The 18,831-nt window shown below is 42.6% G+C and overlaps 2 protein-coding genes across 4 annotated transcripts; both read right to left on the bottom strand.

Annotated features, from left to right (window-relative positions):
- Window positions 1–291: 291 nt before the first annotated feature.
- ldhbb (lactate dehydrogenase Bb) lies at window positions 292–4,788 on the bottom strand. Of its 3 annotated transcripts, none has more exons than XM_078791671.1 (8): window positions 4,552–4,780; window positions 3,529–3,665; window positions 3,310–3,427; window positions 1,958–2,131; window positions 1,152–1,325; window positions 965–1,082; window positions 536–659; window positions 292–459 (listed from the first exon to the last, which is right to left on the bottom strand). In XM_078791671.1, exons 2-8 carry the CDS (start codon window positions 3,655–3,657, stop codon window positions 292–294), a joined length of 1,005 nt encoding a protein of 334 aa, XP_078647797.1. In that variant the 5' UTR covers window positions 3,658–3,665; window positions 4,552–4,780. The 3 variants fall into 3 exon arrangements, with proteins under 3 accessions (XP_078647797.1, XP_078647798.1, XP_078647799.1); XM_078791672.1 differs by lacking the exon at window positions 4,552–4,780 and adding an exon at window positions 3,848–3,896; XM_078791673.1 differs by lacking the exon at window positions 1,958–2,131 and having other exon boundaries at window positions 4,552–4,788.
- Window positions 4,789–5,056: 268 nt separating this feature from the next.
- tmpob (thymopoietin b) lies at window positions 5,057–14,198 on the bottom strand. The gene is made up of 7 exons (XM_058086882.2): window positions 14,164–14,198; window positions 13,594–13,843; window positions 13,375–13,489; window positions 8,566–8,721; window positions 8,366–8,475; window positions 8,188–8,291; window positions 5,057–6,389 (listed from the first exon to the last, which is right to left on the bottom strand). The coding sequence occupies exons 2-7, from the start codon at window positions 13,825–13,827 to the stop codon at window positions 6,026–6,028; spliced, it is 1,083 nt and encodes a 360-aa protein (XP_057942865.2). The 5' UTR covers window positions 13,828–13,843; window positions 14,164–14,198; the 3' UTR covers window positions 5,057–6,025.
- Between the last annotated feature and the right edge of the window lie 4,633 nt (window positions 14,199–18,831).

The raw sequence follows: 18,831 nt of genomic DNA, 5'->3' as shown, positions 1-18,831 counted from the left end.
AGCTAACTTTACCAATCTAAATGCTCTTTTCTTTCTCCATTTGCCATCAATATTTGTTCCAGCTTGTGGCTACAGAGTTACCGTGCTTCAACCAAACTACGGTGTGGGCCGAGGGTCAAACAGGAGGAGCCCACGTTCAAAGAATCGAACTTCCATTAACGAGTTAACTTTGACAGCCCTAATACTTAGCGTTAAAACGAGCTAGACTGCATGCGCATGCGCCTGAACTGTGAGAGCGTTCCTGCTCGTACACAACAGTGTCGTGGAGCTGCGGCTCCCCCTGCTGGCCCCTCAGATGTCTTGCAGGTCCTTCTGGATGTCCCACAGCGTGGCACCGCTGGCCTGCAGCTGGGAAACCTCGTCGTCCGTCAGCGTGACATTGACCACGCTGGCCACGCCCCCGGCGTTCAACACGCATGGCAGGCTGAGGTAGACGTGCTCATGGATGCCGTACATGCCCTGAACATGTCCAGCAGACACATCTGTATCATCGTTTTATGGTAGGGACTTTTACAAGAGAGGCTGAGATGTTCACCTGCACCATGGTGGAGACGGGATGGATCCTGTTCAAGTTCCTCAGGATGCTCTCCGTCAGGTCGGCCACGCTCAGGCCGATGGCCCAGTTGGTGTAACCCTTCAGCCTGATCACCTCATAGGCGCTGCCAGGCACAAACGCCATTAAGACATGAGACAAATACAATGAGACCTTCGCAGGCCCATAAATTATGGGCCACACTTTGGACATCCGTGGCTTAGAAGGCCCACAAACACCAGCTTGAGGTGCGATTGGGCGGCAAGCCTCGGCAAACACTAAAATCTCTTAGTCCGCGCTGCTCATCACTCATAACAAAGGGCTGACCAATGAGCATAATGTCCCCTTTAACATTGAATTTAAAGTGGAAAAGACTATAAAGGAACTGTTTCAATGGATGATGATGGAATGGTCTGAGCGAGTCTGTGTCACCTGTCCACCACCATCTTGTGCGTCTCCTTCCAGTTCTCCTCATCGCCGTCAGTGCCAATGTCCGGGTTCAACACCTGCAGGTTGACACCGGCCACGTTGGCTCCGCTCCACACAGGCACTGAAAACGACATGAGCGGGTCACCACTCCGCGCACCTGGCACCAGAACCCGTCCCTTTGAAAGCTCACCGCTGGTGTCGCCGTGCTCCCCGAGGATCCAACCGTTGAAGCTGCTGGCGTGAACGCCCAGCTGGGAGGCCATCAGGAAGCGGAATCGGGCCGAGTCCAAGTTGGTGCCGCTGCCGATGATGCGGTGCTTGGGGAGGCCGCTGAGCCGCCAGGTCACGTAGGTCAGCACATCCACTGTGGAGGATTATTTCATAACACACATTTGGAATACTGCTCCTCAAGGTACACTGGAAAAACACACATACAATATATACCTCATATATGCGTACCATATAATATGGCCAATACTACTTTTAACAGTATAGAAAATACCAGACACACTCAAATGAAAAAAACTAAAATTAATGTTAAAAAAACCCCAGACAAACCAAAAATGATTATTACATTCATGGAAGAAAGCAAATAAAATGAACAGAACAAAATATAATGAAATTTAAACATAAAAATACAAATAAAAGCATTTTGATACCAAGTCCTGTCTCGACACTACTATACTACATTAAAAAAACAAATAAATGTCCCCTATTTTTTATTCAATTTACCTTTTGATAACATTTAGCCTCTCCCAGCTGCCTTGGGGCGAGAGGCGGGGTACACCCTGGACTGGTGGCCAGCCAATCCCAGGGCATATATAGACAAACAACCATTCACACTCACATTCATACCTATGGACAATTTGGAGTGGCCAATTAACCTAGCATGTTTTTGGAATGTGGGAGGAAACCAGAGTACCCGGAGGAAACCCACGGGTGCCCGGGGAGAACATGCAAACGCCACACAGAGATGGCGAGGGTGGCCGTGAGTACCTGGGTTGGACACCACAATGATGATGCAATCCGGGCTGTATCTGACGATCTGCGGGACGATGTGCTTGAAGATGTTGACGTTTCTCTGGACCAGGTTGAGCCTGCTCTCACCCTCCTGCTGCCGGACGCCTGCGGTCACCACCACGATGCGGGAGTTGGCTGTGACCGAGTAGTCTGGGACAGAGACGCATCACAGGAGAGGATCGGACCGTGGACTCTCTGGTCACGTTCCGCATGGACACAAAACACTCAAAATGTGGTTGTCATTCATTTTCTACTGCTTATTGTGGGGGGTGCTGGAGCCTATCCCAGCTGTCTTGAGGCGAGAGACGGGGTCCACCCTGGACTGGTGGCCAGCCAATCCCAGGGCACATATAGACAAACAACCATTCACACTCACATTCATACATATGGACAATTTGGAGTCGCCAATTAACCTAGCATGTTTTTGGAATGTGGGAGAAAACCCACGCATGCACGGGGAGAACATGCAAACTCCACACAGAGATGGCCGAGGGTGGGATTGAACTCGGGTCTCCTAGCTGTGAGATCTGCTTCGCTAACCACTCGAGCATCGTGCAGCCTGTAATTCAACATGAGTTATGGTGATGAAACACACCTCCAGTATTATGATGCATGCACTTTTACCGCTAATATTCATTTTTGCTCATTTTAATCATATTTCACTTTTTATTGGAATGAAGTATTTTATTCCAAGTATATATTTTTTTCAGCTGAAAGGTGTTTATTCCTAGATATAGAAATCTTAATTTAGGATTTTTTTTAAATCAAGGTATATGAACTAGTTGCATAGACAGATCATCGTTTTAAGTATTTTTTCCTAATATTTAGTCTGTTAATTAAATTTATCAGATTCATGCTTCTTTCAAGGTTTGACAATAAGTTTGCAGCTCTTTCTACTGTTTTTTTTTTTACACTTATTGTTTACGACAATTAAGGAAGGGGGGAAAAGAGAAAGAGTTGCAACACAAATGCAAATGACCAGGGGAAACTTATTTTTACACTCTTCACAAATATTATTATTATTACCATTATTACCCTGCATTAGAGTCACCGATCAATGACAGTTGTTCGGTTCCTTTTCAGTGAATTTCCACAAACTGGGATTCCTTATTTATAAATATAATATTTTGATAGTTAGCGCATTTACCACCTTCTAAATACCATTTTTAATGAATGATTAGAGCCCTCCAGACATGAAATAACACCCCTAAAGTCCCTGTTTATGCTCCTATTTCCAAATATAATAAATGCGCCAAATAAAAATTCTTTCCACAACAAATCCGCTGCATAAAACAATTAAAAATAACCTTCACGTGTGTTTTGAATACCTTTATCTGCAATTATTTTGGGGGTTTTGAGGAAGAGGCTTCCGTGCTGAAGGTCCATCATCTCACCCTTGAGCTTATCCTCCATCACGTCCACCAGGGCCAACTCGTCTGCTAGCTCCTGCATGAGCGCACACACACACACACACATCACACACATATATATGATCCCATCCCATCCCATAACTCCTACTTCCTCTGAGGGGATGGTGCAAGCCTTACCCTGAGCAGGATGCTAACAGCACAAGCCATGCCCACTTGTCCAACTCCCACCACTGTCACTTTATTCCTCGGGGGTTCGGGTAAACCGCCACACACGGGAGTGAGAAGCTTCTGCAGTGTGGATGCCATTTTTACCACTAGAGAAAGGAAAACAACACAGTCTCTTATTCTCTACATTCATACATTCATCACACACACTAAAATTCACAAAACCCGTTGCTCTACTTGCTTTTGTGAGCGATGCCCCGAGTGGTCATGTACAAACACCACCATGTGATCAGCATGGCCTCCACGACACTTTGTGTCCCTTTCTACTTACCGTGTACCTGCTCGGCTGTGGCACGGACAACACGTGACCCCCCTCCTCGGCTGCTGTCTATTCATCTGATACCAAACTTGACAGCGAGACTGCTAAAAGAGTTCCAATAATCCCTTAACGAGGCCTCCATCTGCTGCAGCCAAGCCTTGGCACCACAATCACGTCATCATCGATAATTAGAAATAAACACTTTCACGCCACTATCACAGCTTTTTCTAAATACTACCCAAATCAGGATCTGCATTGAAATAAATGTATTAAAATCATCAATAAAATGGAAATACAAATATTCTAATAACCTTAGTAAATGTTTTATGTATTCATTTTCCTACTGAATGTGTTGATTACAATATGAAATGTTTATATTTCTCAGATTTTTGGATATACACAATTCAACAGTAATGTACGTGTTCATAAATACAATCAATGTTGACTTTTATTATTATATTACGGCATTATCTAAAGTATGCTGTGGTGACAATGGGAACTTCGCTGTAATTTAAAAACATTTATTTTATTATTTTTTTAATTTGATGCTTTGAAGGTTAAATTTCCAAACTGTACAACGTAAACTTCATTTGTACGCCATTACGTGGAATAAGCTGATCAAATGGTGAATTGCGGCTTACACCCAAAGATTATCCGATCCGATTCCGTCTTCCCCTCATAAATATTATTATCAACACAGGGGTGTCTCAGCTCACCTGGTTAAAAAAAAAAAAAAAAAAAGACAAAGCAGTCCAAGTGTGTCCAAAGGTGTAACTTTCCTTAAAGATGGCCGACGGGTCTCCCGTCCTCTGCTGCTTCCGTTTGTGTCTGCTCCTGCTGTTGCTGACAGCCTGCTGGAATTAATTGCCCATAATCCTCTGCACCCGCCTCCCACAAAGATTTCACTTGGGACGCTCCCTCGCCTCCCTGCTGAGACAAAATGAACCGTGAGTGTCCACCCAAAGTGGGCTCAGACGTTACTCCGCCAATCCACTCACCGTGACATGTTACAAGCAGGCTGGGGCAAATGACGAGAAGAATAACGATCATCCGGTAACAACGCTGTTTATTTTATGATTCACTGCCTACACGATCATAAATAAACGGATAAAAAATTGTCACCCACATAACTGTTTGACGTGTGTCCATTGCGGGGAAGCTGCCAGGATGTGGATCACTTGATAAAGTCCAATTAAACACCTGTGTTACATTACATATTGCTTTTTTTTTTTATATTGTATTTAATCTTTAGGAGTGCTATAAAAAGTCAAACGCTAGAAAAATATGAAAATCCTAAGAGGTGCCTTGTTATATATTCCCACGCCCAGTGAACACACCCTGGCTCCAGGTGAGAGTTGAAAGCGTGGGGTTAATTTGCTCAGGCAGAAGTAGAGTTCAGATGAGGCTGTCTCAAGTGGAGTCTAAGTCTGTGAGGGATTGCGTTTGGCAGTGAGGTGAGCTATGTGGGCACATGTCTGTTAAAAAACAAAACAAAAACCAAGTGTCCTGCACTGAGGACTGAAGGAAATCTAATTGAAACCAGAGCAAAGAAACAAGCCAAAGAATCAAATGTAAACGGAAAAAGGAGCTGAGAATGAGACTGCGATCAAGATGCTCTTGGCGAAGATGCGTGATCAAACACGAGCGCCGCTCCGAGACAGTGCCCAGGCTCCCGTCTATGCGCCACGGTGAGCACCGTGTAGACACGCTAGCTAGCTACAAACTGAGATGCTTCAGGACAAATCTGGTGATGGCGCGGCGTCGTGCTTGGGAAGGTGGCGTTCTGGCGCTTCGCTGGCAAGATCAGCGCCTGGCGCCCGCCCGCGTAGCAACACAGACACGGACATCACAAAGAAAAGCTACAACCATGCGGGGATAACTGGCCTCTCCACGTTCTTCTACTGGGAAAGGGGGTCAATACACGAAGACGACGGTTCACAGGTTAAAAACGGACATGTAAAATCAGTCTCTTGCGGCTCCCGCCAAACAGACGTCGACTGTTTGGGTGCACCTGCCTGCTGCACACGAAGAGGAAAAGCTGGAATCTGCACACAGGAACAACGTTCACAATTGAGTGTGACTTCTTTGTCCGACCAGACGGGAGAAAGTAAAAGGTAGGAGGTGAACTGAGTTTGTTGCATGTGGTTGTGGTGGCAGGGAGGTGGGCGTGGCCATGGCGAGAGACCGCCTTTACTTGCCGCCCAGGCCCAGGTAGGCGGCGGCACTCTCCACGCCGCCCTGAAGCAGGACGTGGATGCTGTCGACGAGGCCTTGGAGGGCGCTCACGTGAGCCTCATCCAGGTTTTGGTAGGCAAAGAAGAGCGAGCCGCCGACCGCCACCAGGAGCAGAAGCTTGAGCAGGAAGGGCAGGAAGCCTCGTCGGGTCGTCGCTTTGCCCAGAGAGGAGGCAGAGAGGACTCCCCGGGAGACGGACTCCGAGTAGGAGCGGCTCTCTGTGTGGACGGTGTGCTGCACGCGGGACTCGTCCAGCCAGTAGTCGCTGGGCTTCACGGGTCGGCCGGCTGCGCCACGGATCGGACGCCTGCAGGTCGCACTGCAGCGGAAAAAGAAAGAAAAAGGGAAACGTTAGAACACTTCCTCTGCGGCTTGGTGTTTATGTTTGGGAGACCAAAAGCACACTTTAAACAATCTTCATGTACCAACAGCCCTGCTTGGATCCCTTGGTCCTGATCAGCTGCAAAGTGCCACTCACGCCAACGCCAGGCGGCACTGCGATGAAGGCGAGGAATGTTTATCGTCTTATAACAAGTACAAATCTGAGAACGTTTTCCTATTTCCTCAACTAGATAAAGTAGGGATCCACCGATATGGGGTTTTTTCAGGCCGATACCGATTTCTTTGAATGGGTATTTTATGGGCGGTTCATTCCTTCGCAAAAAAGAACTAGTTCTTTTGAGCCGTTCGTTCACGAACGTCACATCGTACTCAGAATCAAAACATGGCGGCGGCCGCGGCAAAACTTGTTTACCACCTTCTAAATACACTTTGGAACATGAATAGAGCCCTCTAGACATGAAATAACACCCCTATAGTCACCTTTACACTTCTATTACCCAATATAGTAGACATAAGAAAAAATAACACATACAAACCACGTATACCACCTTCTAAATATAATGTTTTACCATTAAAGCCCTCTAGACATGAAATAACACCCCTATAGTCACCTTTACAGCCCTATTAGCCAATGTAGCAGACATAAGGGAATATGTTATTTATGTCTAGAGGGCTCTAATAATGTTGAAAAGTGTATTCAAAAGGATGTCAACAGGTTTTCCATGTCTTATACGTATTTCCTTATTATGTCTACTATATTGCATAACAGGAGTGTAAAGGTGACAATAGGTCAACAACTTTTCAACAAGTTTCAGTGAGTCCGGCCAGAAGAAAAGATTATCCAAAGTATGGGAATACTTCACGCCAAAAAGTAATGATACGGTGGTTTGTGACCTATGCAAAATTGAGATGGCATATCACAAAAGCACAACAGCGATGCACCAGCACCCGGGAGCTGCTTGTGAGGAGAAGACGCTGTAAGTTTTCAACTTTTTTCATTTTCTTGTTTGCAATGATTACCGTCATTCATCCAAACCGCACCGCGTAACTTGTCCTCCTCAAATACACGCTATAGTTAGTTTTATTTCTATTATTATTGTTGTTATGAGTATTATTCGTGTTATTATACTTTATTGATATGGGCAGATCATTTAGAAATATATATTTTTATTAACCTGTTTATGGTTTATGTTTTCAGGGACTAATCAGGGACTTTAAGGAATTAATCGATGCATCGAAAAACTATTTTCTAGATTAATGGATTACAGAAATAATGGTTTAACCTTGCCCTAATTCATACCTACGGACAATTTAGAGTGGCCAATGAAGCTAACATGTTTTTGGAATGGGGGAGGAAACAGGAGTACCCGGAGAAAAGCCACGGGTGTATGCACGGGGAGAACATGCAAACTCCACACAGACATGGCCGAGGGTGGAATTGAACTTGGGTCTCCTAGCTGTGAGGCCTGCGTGCCAACCACTCGCTCACCGTGCAGAAAAGTGTAAACGATGTACAGTATTAATACGTTTTTGGGAGCGAGCAGTCGGGTTGGAAAAAAAAACACAAGTACGTGTTCGGTCGTGATTTAGTTCATTTGGGCAAAGAATATATAAAATCTGCCTAAATATGCATATTTGTAGACTAATAAAAGGCTATAGTCAACCACAAAACAGCAGTAGTTTATTGATTTATTGATATTAATAAATGTAAAGTTTTTTCCCGAATTTCAAACCCTTTTCACAGACTTGTGCTGAATGTAATTGTGTCATTCTACCTGATGCCTGTTGGTGTGTTGATTTCATTGGCCAGAATGTCCTCCACAACACTCTCGCTGCTCTTCTTGGGAGCCTCTTCAGTGATCACGTCCTCCTCCACCACCTGTCAGTGAATTAGATACCAATTAGAAGAATTTTTAATGCTGCTGCTGGGCTCGTCACTGATGCCACCATCACCTTGATGTGTCGTCTGCTGCTGGTCCTGACAGTCACCGGAGTCTTCCCCCTGCTCCGCACAAGCTTCTCCACAATAGGAACTGGCTCTGGATCAGTTGTGGTGACTTCCTCTGGAACACACATTGAAGCAAATCATTAAAATGACGACACAAACACAAACAGCAGCCGCCGTCATGTTTTCAGATGAATCCTCAACACACCGTCTTCTTTGTCGCTGTACTGGTCCGAGTTTGTGTTGCCATTCTGGTTGGTGTCAGCCTTGGGGATGGTTGTGACGTCAGCGGGAACCTCGGGTTCAGACGCAGGTTGGTCCAGGAGCTTCTGCAGCTTCTTCTCGTACAGCTTCCGAGTCGACGCTACACAGATTTCAAAGGAATCAAAGAATAGCAAGACAGACATTTGGGGGGTAAATACTGGATTTGGGATGCTAATTATGAAGCAATTTCAAAAATTCCAATGGATTTTTTCAAGCTTGTTTCCAGTAATCCCTTGTTTGTGGCGGTTAATTACTTCCAGACCCAAATGTGATGAGTGAATTTCCATAAAATAAATATTTGGGTAGTTTGAGCAAAGAAAACATGTTTACCACCTTCTAAATTGACATATTATTCACAATGAAGATTAATATTTCCACAGTGAACTCAGAATTAAGAATGAAATTAAATTCTAAATGTTTGTGAGTAAAAAAAGCCTATTCGTGAACATTCAGAAAGGATTAAAGATGCACCTTTCCTTCATGAAATGTACAAAAAAGGGAAAGTCATAAAATATCCAAATTGCAAATTCAATCTTCAAATTCAAATTAATTTCGCCTTTAAAACACATTCATATGCATAGAAATTCAGCATTATATGTCAGTACATATTCTTTTATTACCATAATGTAACTTCATTAGAAATACCACAATGTTTAATGCCAGCTGCAATTTGTCCTACTTTTTGACTGTATTTCCCCTCCTTTTTCTTTCACCTCATAATTGTTCCCGAATGCTGATACTATGTAATGGTAATGCTTTTATTTCATTTGAACATGCATCAGATTCCAATTGAGTGCATCCCATAATCAGTTCCCAGTTCCACATGTCCAAAAGAAGTAGAAAGAAGCAAAGCTTATTAAATCCTGCCCCTCCATCTGGTACTTATTTTTTATTTATATTATATATATATATATATATATATATATATATATATATACAGTGAAGAAAATAAGTATTTGAACACCCTGCTATTTTGCTATTTCTCCCACTTAGAAATCATGGAGGGGTCTGAAATTTTCATCGTAGGTGCATGTCCACTGTGAGAGAGATAAACTAAAAAGAAAAATCCAGAAATCACAATGCATGATTTTTTAACAATTTATTTGTGTGATACAGCTGCTAATAAGTATTTGAACACCTGAGAAAATGAATGTTAATATTTGGTACAGTAGCCTTTGTTTGCTATTACAGAGGTCAAACGTTTCCTGTAGTTTTTCACCAGGTTTGCACACACTGCAGGAGGGATCTTGGCCCACTCCTCCACACAGATCTTCTCAGTCAGTCAGGTTTCTGGGCTGTCGCTGAGAAACACGGAGTTTGAGCTCCCTCCAAAGATTTTCGATTGGGTTCAGGTCTGGAGACTGGCTGGGCCATGCTAGAACCTTGATATGCTTCTTACGGAGCCACTCCTTGGTTTTCCTGGCTGTGTGCTTCGGGTCGTTGTCGTGTTGGAAGACCCAGCCACGACCCATCTTCAATGCTCTGACAGAGGGAAGGAGGTTGTTCCCCAAAATCTCACAATACACGGCCCCAGTCATCCTCTCTTTAATGCAGTGCACTCGTCCTGTCCCATGTGCAGAAAAACACCCCCAAAGCATGATGCTACCACCCCCATGCTTCACAGTAGGGATGGTGTTCTTCGGATTGTACTCTTCATTCTTCTTCCTCCAAACACGCTTATTGGAATTATGACCAAAAAGTTCTATTTTGGTCTCATCTGACCATAAAACTTTCTCCCATGACTCCTCTGTATCATCCAAATGGTCATATGCAAACTTAAGACGGGCCTTGACATGTGCTGGTTTAAGCAGGGGAACCTTTCGTGCCATGCATGATTTCACATCATGACGTCTTAGTGTATTACCTACAGTAACCTTGGAAACGGTGGTCCCAGCTCTTTTCAGGTCATTGACCAAGTCCTGTCGTGTAGTTCTGGGCTGATTCCTCACCTTTCTTAGAATCATTGAGACCCCACGAGGTGATATCTTGCATGGGGCTCCACTCCGATTGAGATTGACCGTCATGTTTAGCTTCTTCCATTTTCTAATGATAGCTCCAACAGTGGACCTTTTTTCACCAAGCTGCTTGGTAATTGCTCCGTAGCCCTTTCCAGCCTTGTGGAGGTGTACAATTTTGTCTCTGGTGTCTTTGGACAGCTCTTTGGTCTTCGCCATGTTACAAGTTAAAGTCTTACTGATTGTATGGGGTGGACAGGTGTCTTTATGCAGCTAACGACCTCAAACAGGTGCATCTGATTCAGGATGATACATGGAGTGCAGGTGGACTTCTAATGGGCAGACTAACAGGTCTTTCAGGGTCAGAATTCTAGATGATACACAGGTGTTCAAATACTTATTTGCAGCTGTATCACACAAATAAATTGTTAAAAAATCATGCATTGTGATTTCTGGATTTTTCTTTTTAGTTTATCTCTCTCACAGTGGACATGCACCTACGATGAAAATTTCAGACCCCTCCATGATTTCTAAGTGGGAGAAATAGCAAAATAGCAGGGTGTTCAAATACTTATTTTCTTCACTGTATATATATATATATATATATATATATATATATATATATATATATATATACACAGTGCATCCGGAAAGTAGTATTCACAGCGCTTCACTTTTTCTACATTTTGTCATGTCACAGCCTCATTCCAAACTGAATTAAATTAATCTCTTACCTCAAAATTCTACACAAATTACTCCATTATGACAAGGTGAAAAAAGGTTTTTTTGACATGTTTTGAATTTATTAAAAATAGAAAAGAAAAAAATCACATTTACATAAGTATTCACAGCCTTTGCTTAATACTTTGTTGATCCACCTTTGGCAGCAATTACAGCCTCAAGTCTTTTTGAATATGATCCCACAAGTTTAGCACACCTATCTTTAGGCAGTTTTGCCCATTCTTCTTTGCAATAAGTCTCAAGCTCCATCAGGTTGGATGGGAGACGTCTGTGCACAGCCATTTTCAGATCTCTCCAGAGATGTTCGATCGGATTCAAGTCTGGACTCTGGCTGGGCCACTCCAGGACATTCACGGAGTGGTTCTGAAGCCAATCTTTTGAGATCTTGGCTGTGTGCTAATGTCTACTGTCTATATGGTCAAGGTACATGACCAGTCTACTGAGGTCAAGAGCGCTCTGGAGCAGGTTTTCATCCAGGATATCTCTATATATTGCTGCATTCATTTTCCTTCTATCCTGACTAGTCTGCCAGTTCCTGCTGCTGAAAAACATCCCCACAGCATGATGCTGCCACCACCATGCTTCACTGTAGGGATGGTATTGGCCTGGTGATGAGCAGTGCCTGGTTTCCTCCAAACATGGCGCCTGGCATTCACACCAAAGAGTTCAATCTTTGTCTCATCAGACCAGAGAATTTTGTTTCTCATGGTCTGAGAGTCATTCAAGTGCTTTTTGGCCAATTCCAGACGGGCTGCCATGTTCCTTTTACTAAGGAGTGGCTTTCGTCTGGCTCGACGAATCCTGTCTCGCAGGTCTACAGACAGTTCTTTTGACTTCATGCTTGGTGTTTGTGCTCTGACATGCACAGTCAACTGTGGGACCTTATATAGACAGTTATTATATTTCCAAATCATGTCCAATCAACTGAATTTACTGCAGGTGGACTCCAATTAAGCTGTAGGAAGATCTCAAGGATGATCAGTGGAAAAAAGATGCACCTGAGCTCAATTTTGAGCTTCATGGCAAAGGCTGTGAATACTTATGTAAATGTGATTTTTTGTTTTCTATTTTTAATAAATTCAAAACATGTCAAAAAAACCTTTTTTCACATTGTCATAATGGAGTATTTTGTGTAGAATTTTGAGGTAAGAGATTAATTTAATTCAGTTTGGAATGAGGCTGTAACATGACAAAATGTAGAAAAAGTGAAGCGCTGTGAATACTTTCCGGATGCACTGTGTATGTATGTATGTGTATATATATATATATATATATATATATACGTATATATATATATATATATATATATATATTAGTAGACATAAGAGAAAATAACACATAGAAACTACGTATACCACCTTCTAAATATATATATATTTTTTTACCATTAAAGCCCTCTAGACATGAAATAACACCCCTATGGTCACCTTTACAGCCCTATTAGCCAATGTAGCAGACATAAGGGAATATGTTATTTATGTCTAGAGGGCTCTAATAATGTTGAAAAGTGTATTCAAAAGGATGTCAACAAGTTTTCCATGTCTTATACGTATTTCCTTATTACGTCTACTATATTGCATAACAGGGGTGTAAAGGTGACTATGGGTCAACAACTTTTGTGTTTTTTTTGTGGTTTTGTGGTTTGTGACCTATGCAAAATTGAGATGGCATATCACAAAAGCACGACGGCGATGCACCAGCACCCAGAGCTGCTTGTGAGGAGAAGACTCAGCAAGTTTTCGACTTTTTTTTATTTCCTTGTTTGCAATGATTAACCCCGTCATTCATCCAAACTGCACCACGTAACTTGTCCTCCTCAAATACACGCTAGAGTTAGTTTTATTTCTATTATTGTTATGAGTATTATTCATGTTATTATACCTTATTGATATGGGCATATCATTTAGACATATATATTTTTATTAACCTGTGCATGTGTTTGTGATTTATGTTTTCAGGGGCTAATCAGGGATTCATCGATGCATCGAAAAACTATTTTCTAGATGAATCGATTACAGAACTAATCGTTTAACCCTGCCCTACTTAAATGAACTTACCCAAAATAGGTCCCGAGTCCACTCCATACTTGGCTAGTTGCAGTTTTAGGTCTTCGTCAGTGAGTTCGGTCACCTCCACCTCAACGCGAGGCTTGTCTGTCTTTCTGGTTGCCTTCTGCATGAAATCTTATATTTGTTATTCAAATTCCTACAATCAGTGCAGACTAAAAAGTCACAAATTAACACCACACACGAAACAATCCTTAAAATGAAACTCACTCTTCCCGATCGGCTTTTGTTGGAAACCACCGGAGTGGGCAGCTCCTCGTCGCTGGAGAAGGTGTCTGCAGGTGGGCTCTTCTTGCTGTTCTGCACCGTCAAGTTCTTCAGATAAAGCTGAACGTACACTTCTTTCTTATGCTCGCCGCTCGGCAGCGCCACATTGTTGGCCGTCAGCTCGTTCTTCAACTTATCTTTCGTGAGAACCGACGGATCTTCCAGAAATTCTGCCATGCTTCCGCTTTAGTTTCTAGCCGTGGTAAAACGACAACAATTACAATTTTTGGCGCTAGCAGATAACGGAAACGAGCAACAACACCCGGAACGTGACGGTCAAAAGCCTTGTTGTCAAACGGGACTGGCGCGTAGCCGCTAGCCGTGTATGCTAGCAGGAGCGAAGCGTATTGAGCCAAATAAACACCAGATTTTACCTTTTAGCACCCGAACTCAATATTCTCCCGTCTTTTTTATTTTCCCAACTCGGATACACTGGCGCTCTATTGTAAGAAAGCACAGCAAAAACCAAAGTTTATCCTCTACAATTTAACGGATATTAGCTTAGCTTCCGACCGGCCCACTTGTGTCTGTCTGTCCGCGATCGAAGCGCGACAAATATACAAGCCGCTTCGCTATTGGCTGAACAGAGACAGTACGGTGAACTCTGTTTGGCTCGTTACGAATGGACCGCTCACAGGCCTCTGCCACAAAGACAGTGCAGACTCGGTGCGTTAAAGGCACGCAATATACACTTTGACGTGCCGGATTAAGTTAAATCAATAACGACAACGGCACAATTTCAACACACAGGGAACATAAAACAAAGTTGTTTGGAAACTTACACCGAAATGCCAGTTGAACTATTGGCCGTTCGTGAGGCATTCACGGACCACAGGGCGCCAAATGGCGGTTGTCGCCTCTGGCTGCCGTAGCCAAGTTTCAATCATTTATTAAAGCAAATGGTCTAAACATGAACAAGTACATCAAATAACGACGTGAATAACCATACGGTCACAACAGGATTTCTTCAGACGCCACAATGAACCGCTATGCTTTTAGGTGCAGTCTGCCTTTTGAACAAAAGAGGGCGGTGTAGGTCATGTTATTTAATTCCAATTCAAGTCCCTTTTTCCATATATTACTCAAATATTCAAAGGCTGACAGTACAGACAGCTGGGGTAGGCCCCAGCACAGCCACAGTGAGGATAAGCGGCATAGAAAATGTATGGAAGTCAAAAGACAAGACTTACAAGAGGGCTTCATGGCCGAAACAAGTGTATCCCAATGATAGCATTGTTAACTAGCTGAAATTAACATGTTTTCTCCTATTATAATGCACAGAAAAAATAAAGAAATATGTGTTCATATTTCACATAAAATTCCCCCCCAAAAAGTTCAGTTCCCCTTTAACTGGCACTTCTTTGGATGTTGTTGTGGGGTCTTTTGTGACCCTCTCGGATGAGTTGTGGCTACGCTCGTGTGGTCATTTTGGTTGGCCGGCCACTCCTGGTTAGGTTCACCGCTGTTCCATGTTTTGGCCATTTGTATATTGGCTCTCGCTGTGGTTTTCTGGAGTCCTAAAGCTTTAGAAATGACTGTATAACATTTTCCACAAGGATATCTTATCTGAGTTATGTTTTAACACACGTCTTTCTGTTCATATTTTCACTTCATTCTTGGAAAATAAGCTGCATTTTTTGTGTTTTTTTTCTGGTTCAATTAAAAAAAAAAGTGAGGGCCGCACTTTGGACACCTCTGTCATGGCATGGTTGTCTCCCAACCTGAAGGTTGATGGTTCCATTCTCAGTTGCTGAATCTCCAAAGAAGGGTACACGTCCCTTCAGCGGCACACCACCTGTCATAGAGGGTACATGAATAAAAATGAAACACGAGTAGTGCATAACGCTCACAATTCCGAGTGCGCCTGAACCCGCCCAGCAGTTTGAGTCGGCGCTGCTGCTCGGCGTTTGTCCTTCGAATGGCCCCCTCAGGCTGCAAGATGCCAGAAATTGATCCCCCTGCTCTCCCGCCCCAACGCCTCAACTGAAAAAGCACACTTAATACAACACTTAGCATCGTTCAGCTTTTCCATGGCAGCGAAAGGCTGAGAACGTGGAGCCCATGAGCAACACCTCTTAGCTTTCTTTGTGTGTCATTTTGACAGAAAAGGTCTGTCAGCTCATTTCGGGATACACGTTCATTCATTCACATAAAGTACGCTGCGTTACATCAGTGAGGTCAGCCTGTCCATGAAGTGGAAAGTTGGCAGTTCAAGCCCGGCTCGCACCAATCACGTCACTGCACAAAACGGATGGCCAAATATGAGATAAGAAGAAAAGAAGAATACATTTGGGGGGAAAAGCTACTTCAAACTCGTGAAATTATCTGGCATATGTTGCAAGTGCATATTACTTGGTAAGAAATCTTAAATTAAGATTAAGATTTTATACCTAAAAATAAGCAGGAAATAAGCAAGAAGAAAATACTTTAAAAACATTTTTACCTTGTAAAATCTCACAAAGAGCAAAATACCTCATGTAAACCTGGCAACACAGCCTCACTGATGTAAACTACTACTTTAGATGAAGCAATATATAATCAATGTATAATGTATAAGAATTAATATTTAATATTTAATATTTAATATTTATTCATTTTCTACCACTTTCCTCATGCGGGTTGCGGGGGGTGCTGGAGCCTATCCCAGCTGTCTTCAGGCGAGAGGCGGACTGGTCACCAGCCAATCACAGGGCACATACTATAGACAAACAACCATTCACACTCACATTCATACCTATGGACAATTTGGAGTGGCCAATTAACCTAGCATGTTGTGTGGGAGGAACCCGGAGTACCCGGAGAAAACCCACGCATGCACGAGGAGAACATGCAAACTCCACACAGAGATGGCCAAGGGTGGGAATTGAACCATGGTCCTCCTAGTTGTGAGGTCTGTGCGCTAACCACTACACCGCCGTGCCACCCTAATATTTAATATTTAATTTACTTTTTTCTCTTGAGTTTTCTTTTTTATTTGTTTTTCCTGTGAAGCACTTTGTGATTCTGAAGAATGGAAAGTGCATTATAAATTAAATTCATTATTATTATTATTATTATTTATTATTGTAAAACTTATTGTCAAACCTTGAAAGAAGCATAAATCCGATAAATTCGATAAACAGGCTAAATATTAGGAAAAAATATATAAAACTAGTGAAATGATCTGTTTTTGCAGCTCGTTAATATAACTTGATTAAAAAAGTCCTAAATTAAGATTTCTCTACCTATAAATAAATAAACAGGACCTTTCAGCTGAAAAAAATATACTCAGAATAAAATACTTCATTCCAATAAAAGTGAAATATGATTAAAATGAGCCAAAATGAATATTAGTGGTAAAAGTGGTAATCATGCATCATAATACTGGAGGTGTGTTCCATCACCATAACTCATGTTGAATTACAGGCTGCACGGCGGTCGAGTGGTTAGCGTGCAGACCTCACAGCTAGGAGACCGGAGTTCAATCCCACCCTCGGCCATCTCTGTGTGGAGTTTGCATGTTCTCCCCGTGCATGTGTGGGTTTTCTCCGGGTACTCCGGTTTCCTCCCACATTCCAAAAACATGCTAGGTTAATTAGCCACTCCAAATTGTCCATAGATATGAATGTGAGTGTGAATGGTTGTTTGTCTGTCTATATGTGCCCTGGGATTGGCTGGCCACCAGTCCAGGGTGTACCCTGCCTCTCGCCCCAAGACAGCTGGGATAGTAGAAATAGTAGTAAAAACAGAGAAATAGTTCCATACATTGACAACATACTATGCAGTGTGACAAAGGGTGACAGCAGCCAGCCACGGCTACATGCAGCCATCTTTCCTGATGACACAGGTACCCAAATACGTCATTAATCACGTCAATTTTACCCAAACTTGGATGCTCATATCACCTCCTACTTCCGTACATTAAAAATAAAAATAAAAATAAAAATAAAAATAAAAATAAAAATAAAAATAAAAATAAAAATAAAAATAAAAATAAAAATAAAAATAAAAATAAAAATAAAAAAAAACATTTTAATTGAAAAAAATTGTAATTAAAGAAATATTAAAAAAACAAAAAAATTTGAAATATATTATGAAAGCAGGAAGTGAACAAATGTAACTGTAAAAATACCAGATGGAGGGGTAGGATTTAATAAGCTTTGCTTCTTTCTACTCCTTTTGGACATGTGGAACTGGGAACTGATTATGGGATGCACTCAATTGGAATCTGATGCCTGTTCAAATGAAATTAAACCATTACCATTACCATTACCATTACCATTACCATTACCATTACCATTACCATTACCATTACCTTTACCTTTACCTTTACCATTACCATTACCATTACCAAAAGCAGCCCCGGGCCGCCCTTTGGACACTCCTGCTGTCACGGAGGATTTGTTTTTTGCATGATTTCCTGTCTGTGAGAGTCCAGCACTTCAGCTAATTGTTGATCTTCCATAAGTATGTCACAACAAACGTTCATCATTCTGCTTCATATCATCGCCAAACTAATGAAGACAAAGTCCCACAGTCATTTCCTGTGGACAATGTAGGCTAGGATGTGAAGAAGGAGGTCTATTGCATGGGATTTCATGTGTGTGTGTGTGTGTGTGTGTGTGTGTGTGCTGGCCTTGGAACGTCTGTTAAGCACAACTTGCACAAAATATTTTCATGTGTTGACAATCCAAATTGGACTTAAAAGACACACACACACTCACACACACACTCACACTCCAAGTTGTAGACAAGTCTGTCGGACGAAAAATGAGCCTCTCTCCCTGGCCCCTTGTCCGTGCCCATTTGGACCCAGACCCGCATGTATCCTAACTGCTCCTCCATGTGTTTGGGAAACCATTAGAATTTGGACGCTTCCCGTTTTATTTGGCCTTTGAATTCACACGCACACGTTCTAATGTCCTCGCTGAACTTGGGGCAAACACCACCGTGTCAGCTTTCCGTTCCTATGAAGTCTCGTACGGCTGTGATGGGATGCCATGTTGGATCTTGGAAACGGGAAATTTTATGTCCGTCATCCATCTTGTCCAAATGTATTGAGGTCAACATAAATTTGACCTTGGGAGACAATGAATGAGCTTTTTCCGCAACCTCGCCGCCACCATCAAGATGGTGTCCAATATGTCCGTCATTCAGGACACGGTCATGCACAAAAGGTTGGTAATGGTAATGGTAATGGTA

This window comes from Doryrhamphus excisus, linkage group LG6 (genome assembly GCF_037039965.1).
Source record: "Doryrhamphus excisus strain RoL-2023G ecotype Guam linkage group LG6, RoL_Dexc_Guam_v1.1, whole genome shotgun sequence".
Classification (NCBI taxonomy): domain Eukaryota; kingdom Metazoa; phylum Chordata; class Actinopteri; order Syngnathiformes; family Syngnathidae; genus Doryrhamphus; species Doryrhamphus excisus.
The sequence above is the reverse complement of the archived record's forward strand: the minus strand, read 5'-3'. Positions and strand labels throughout refer to the sequence as shown.

Coding starts and splice junctions, on each gene's coding strand:
- ldhbb (XM_078791671.1), bottom strand. CDS start 3,657: ATGGCATCCACACTGCAGAAGCTTCTCACTCCCGTGTGTGGCGGTTTA. Junction 1,326..1,957: donor CATTGTGGTGTCCAACCCAG/GTACTCACGGCC, acceptor AATCCTCCACAG/TGGATGTGCTGACCTACGTG. Junction 1,083..1,151: donor GGAGCACGGCGACACCAGCG/GTGAGCTTTCAA, acceptor TGTCGTTTTCAG/TGCCTGTGTGGAGCGGAGCC.
- tmpob (XM_058086882.2), bottom strand. CDS start 13,827: ATGGCAGAATTTCTGGAAGATCCGTCGGTTCTCACGAAAGATAAGTTG. Junction 13,490..13,593: donor ACAAAAGCCGATCGGGAAGA/GTGAGTTTCATT, acceptor GATTTCATGCAG/AAGGCAACCAGAAAGACAGA. Junction 8,722..13,374: donor GGACTCGGGACCTATTTTGG/GTAAGTTCATTT, acceptor AAATCTGTGTAG/CGTCGACTCGGAAGCTGTAC.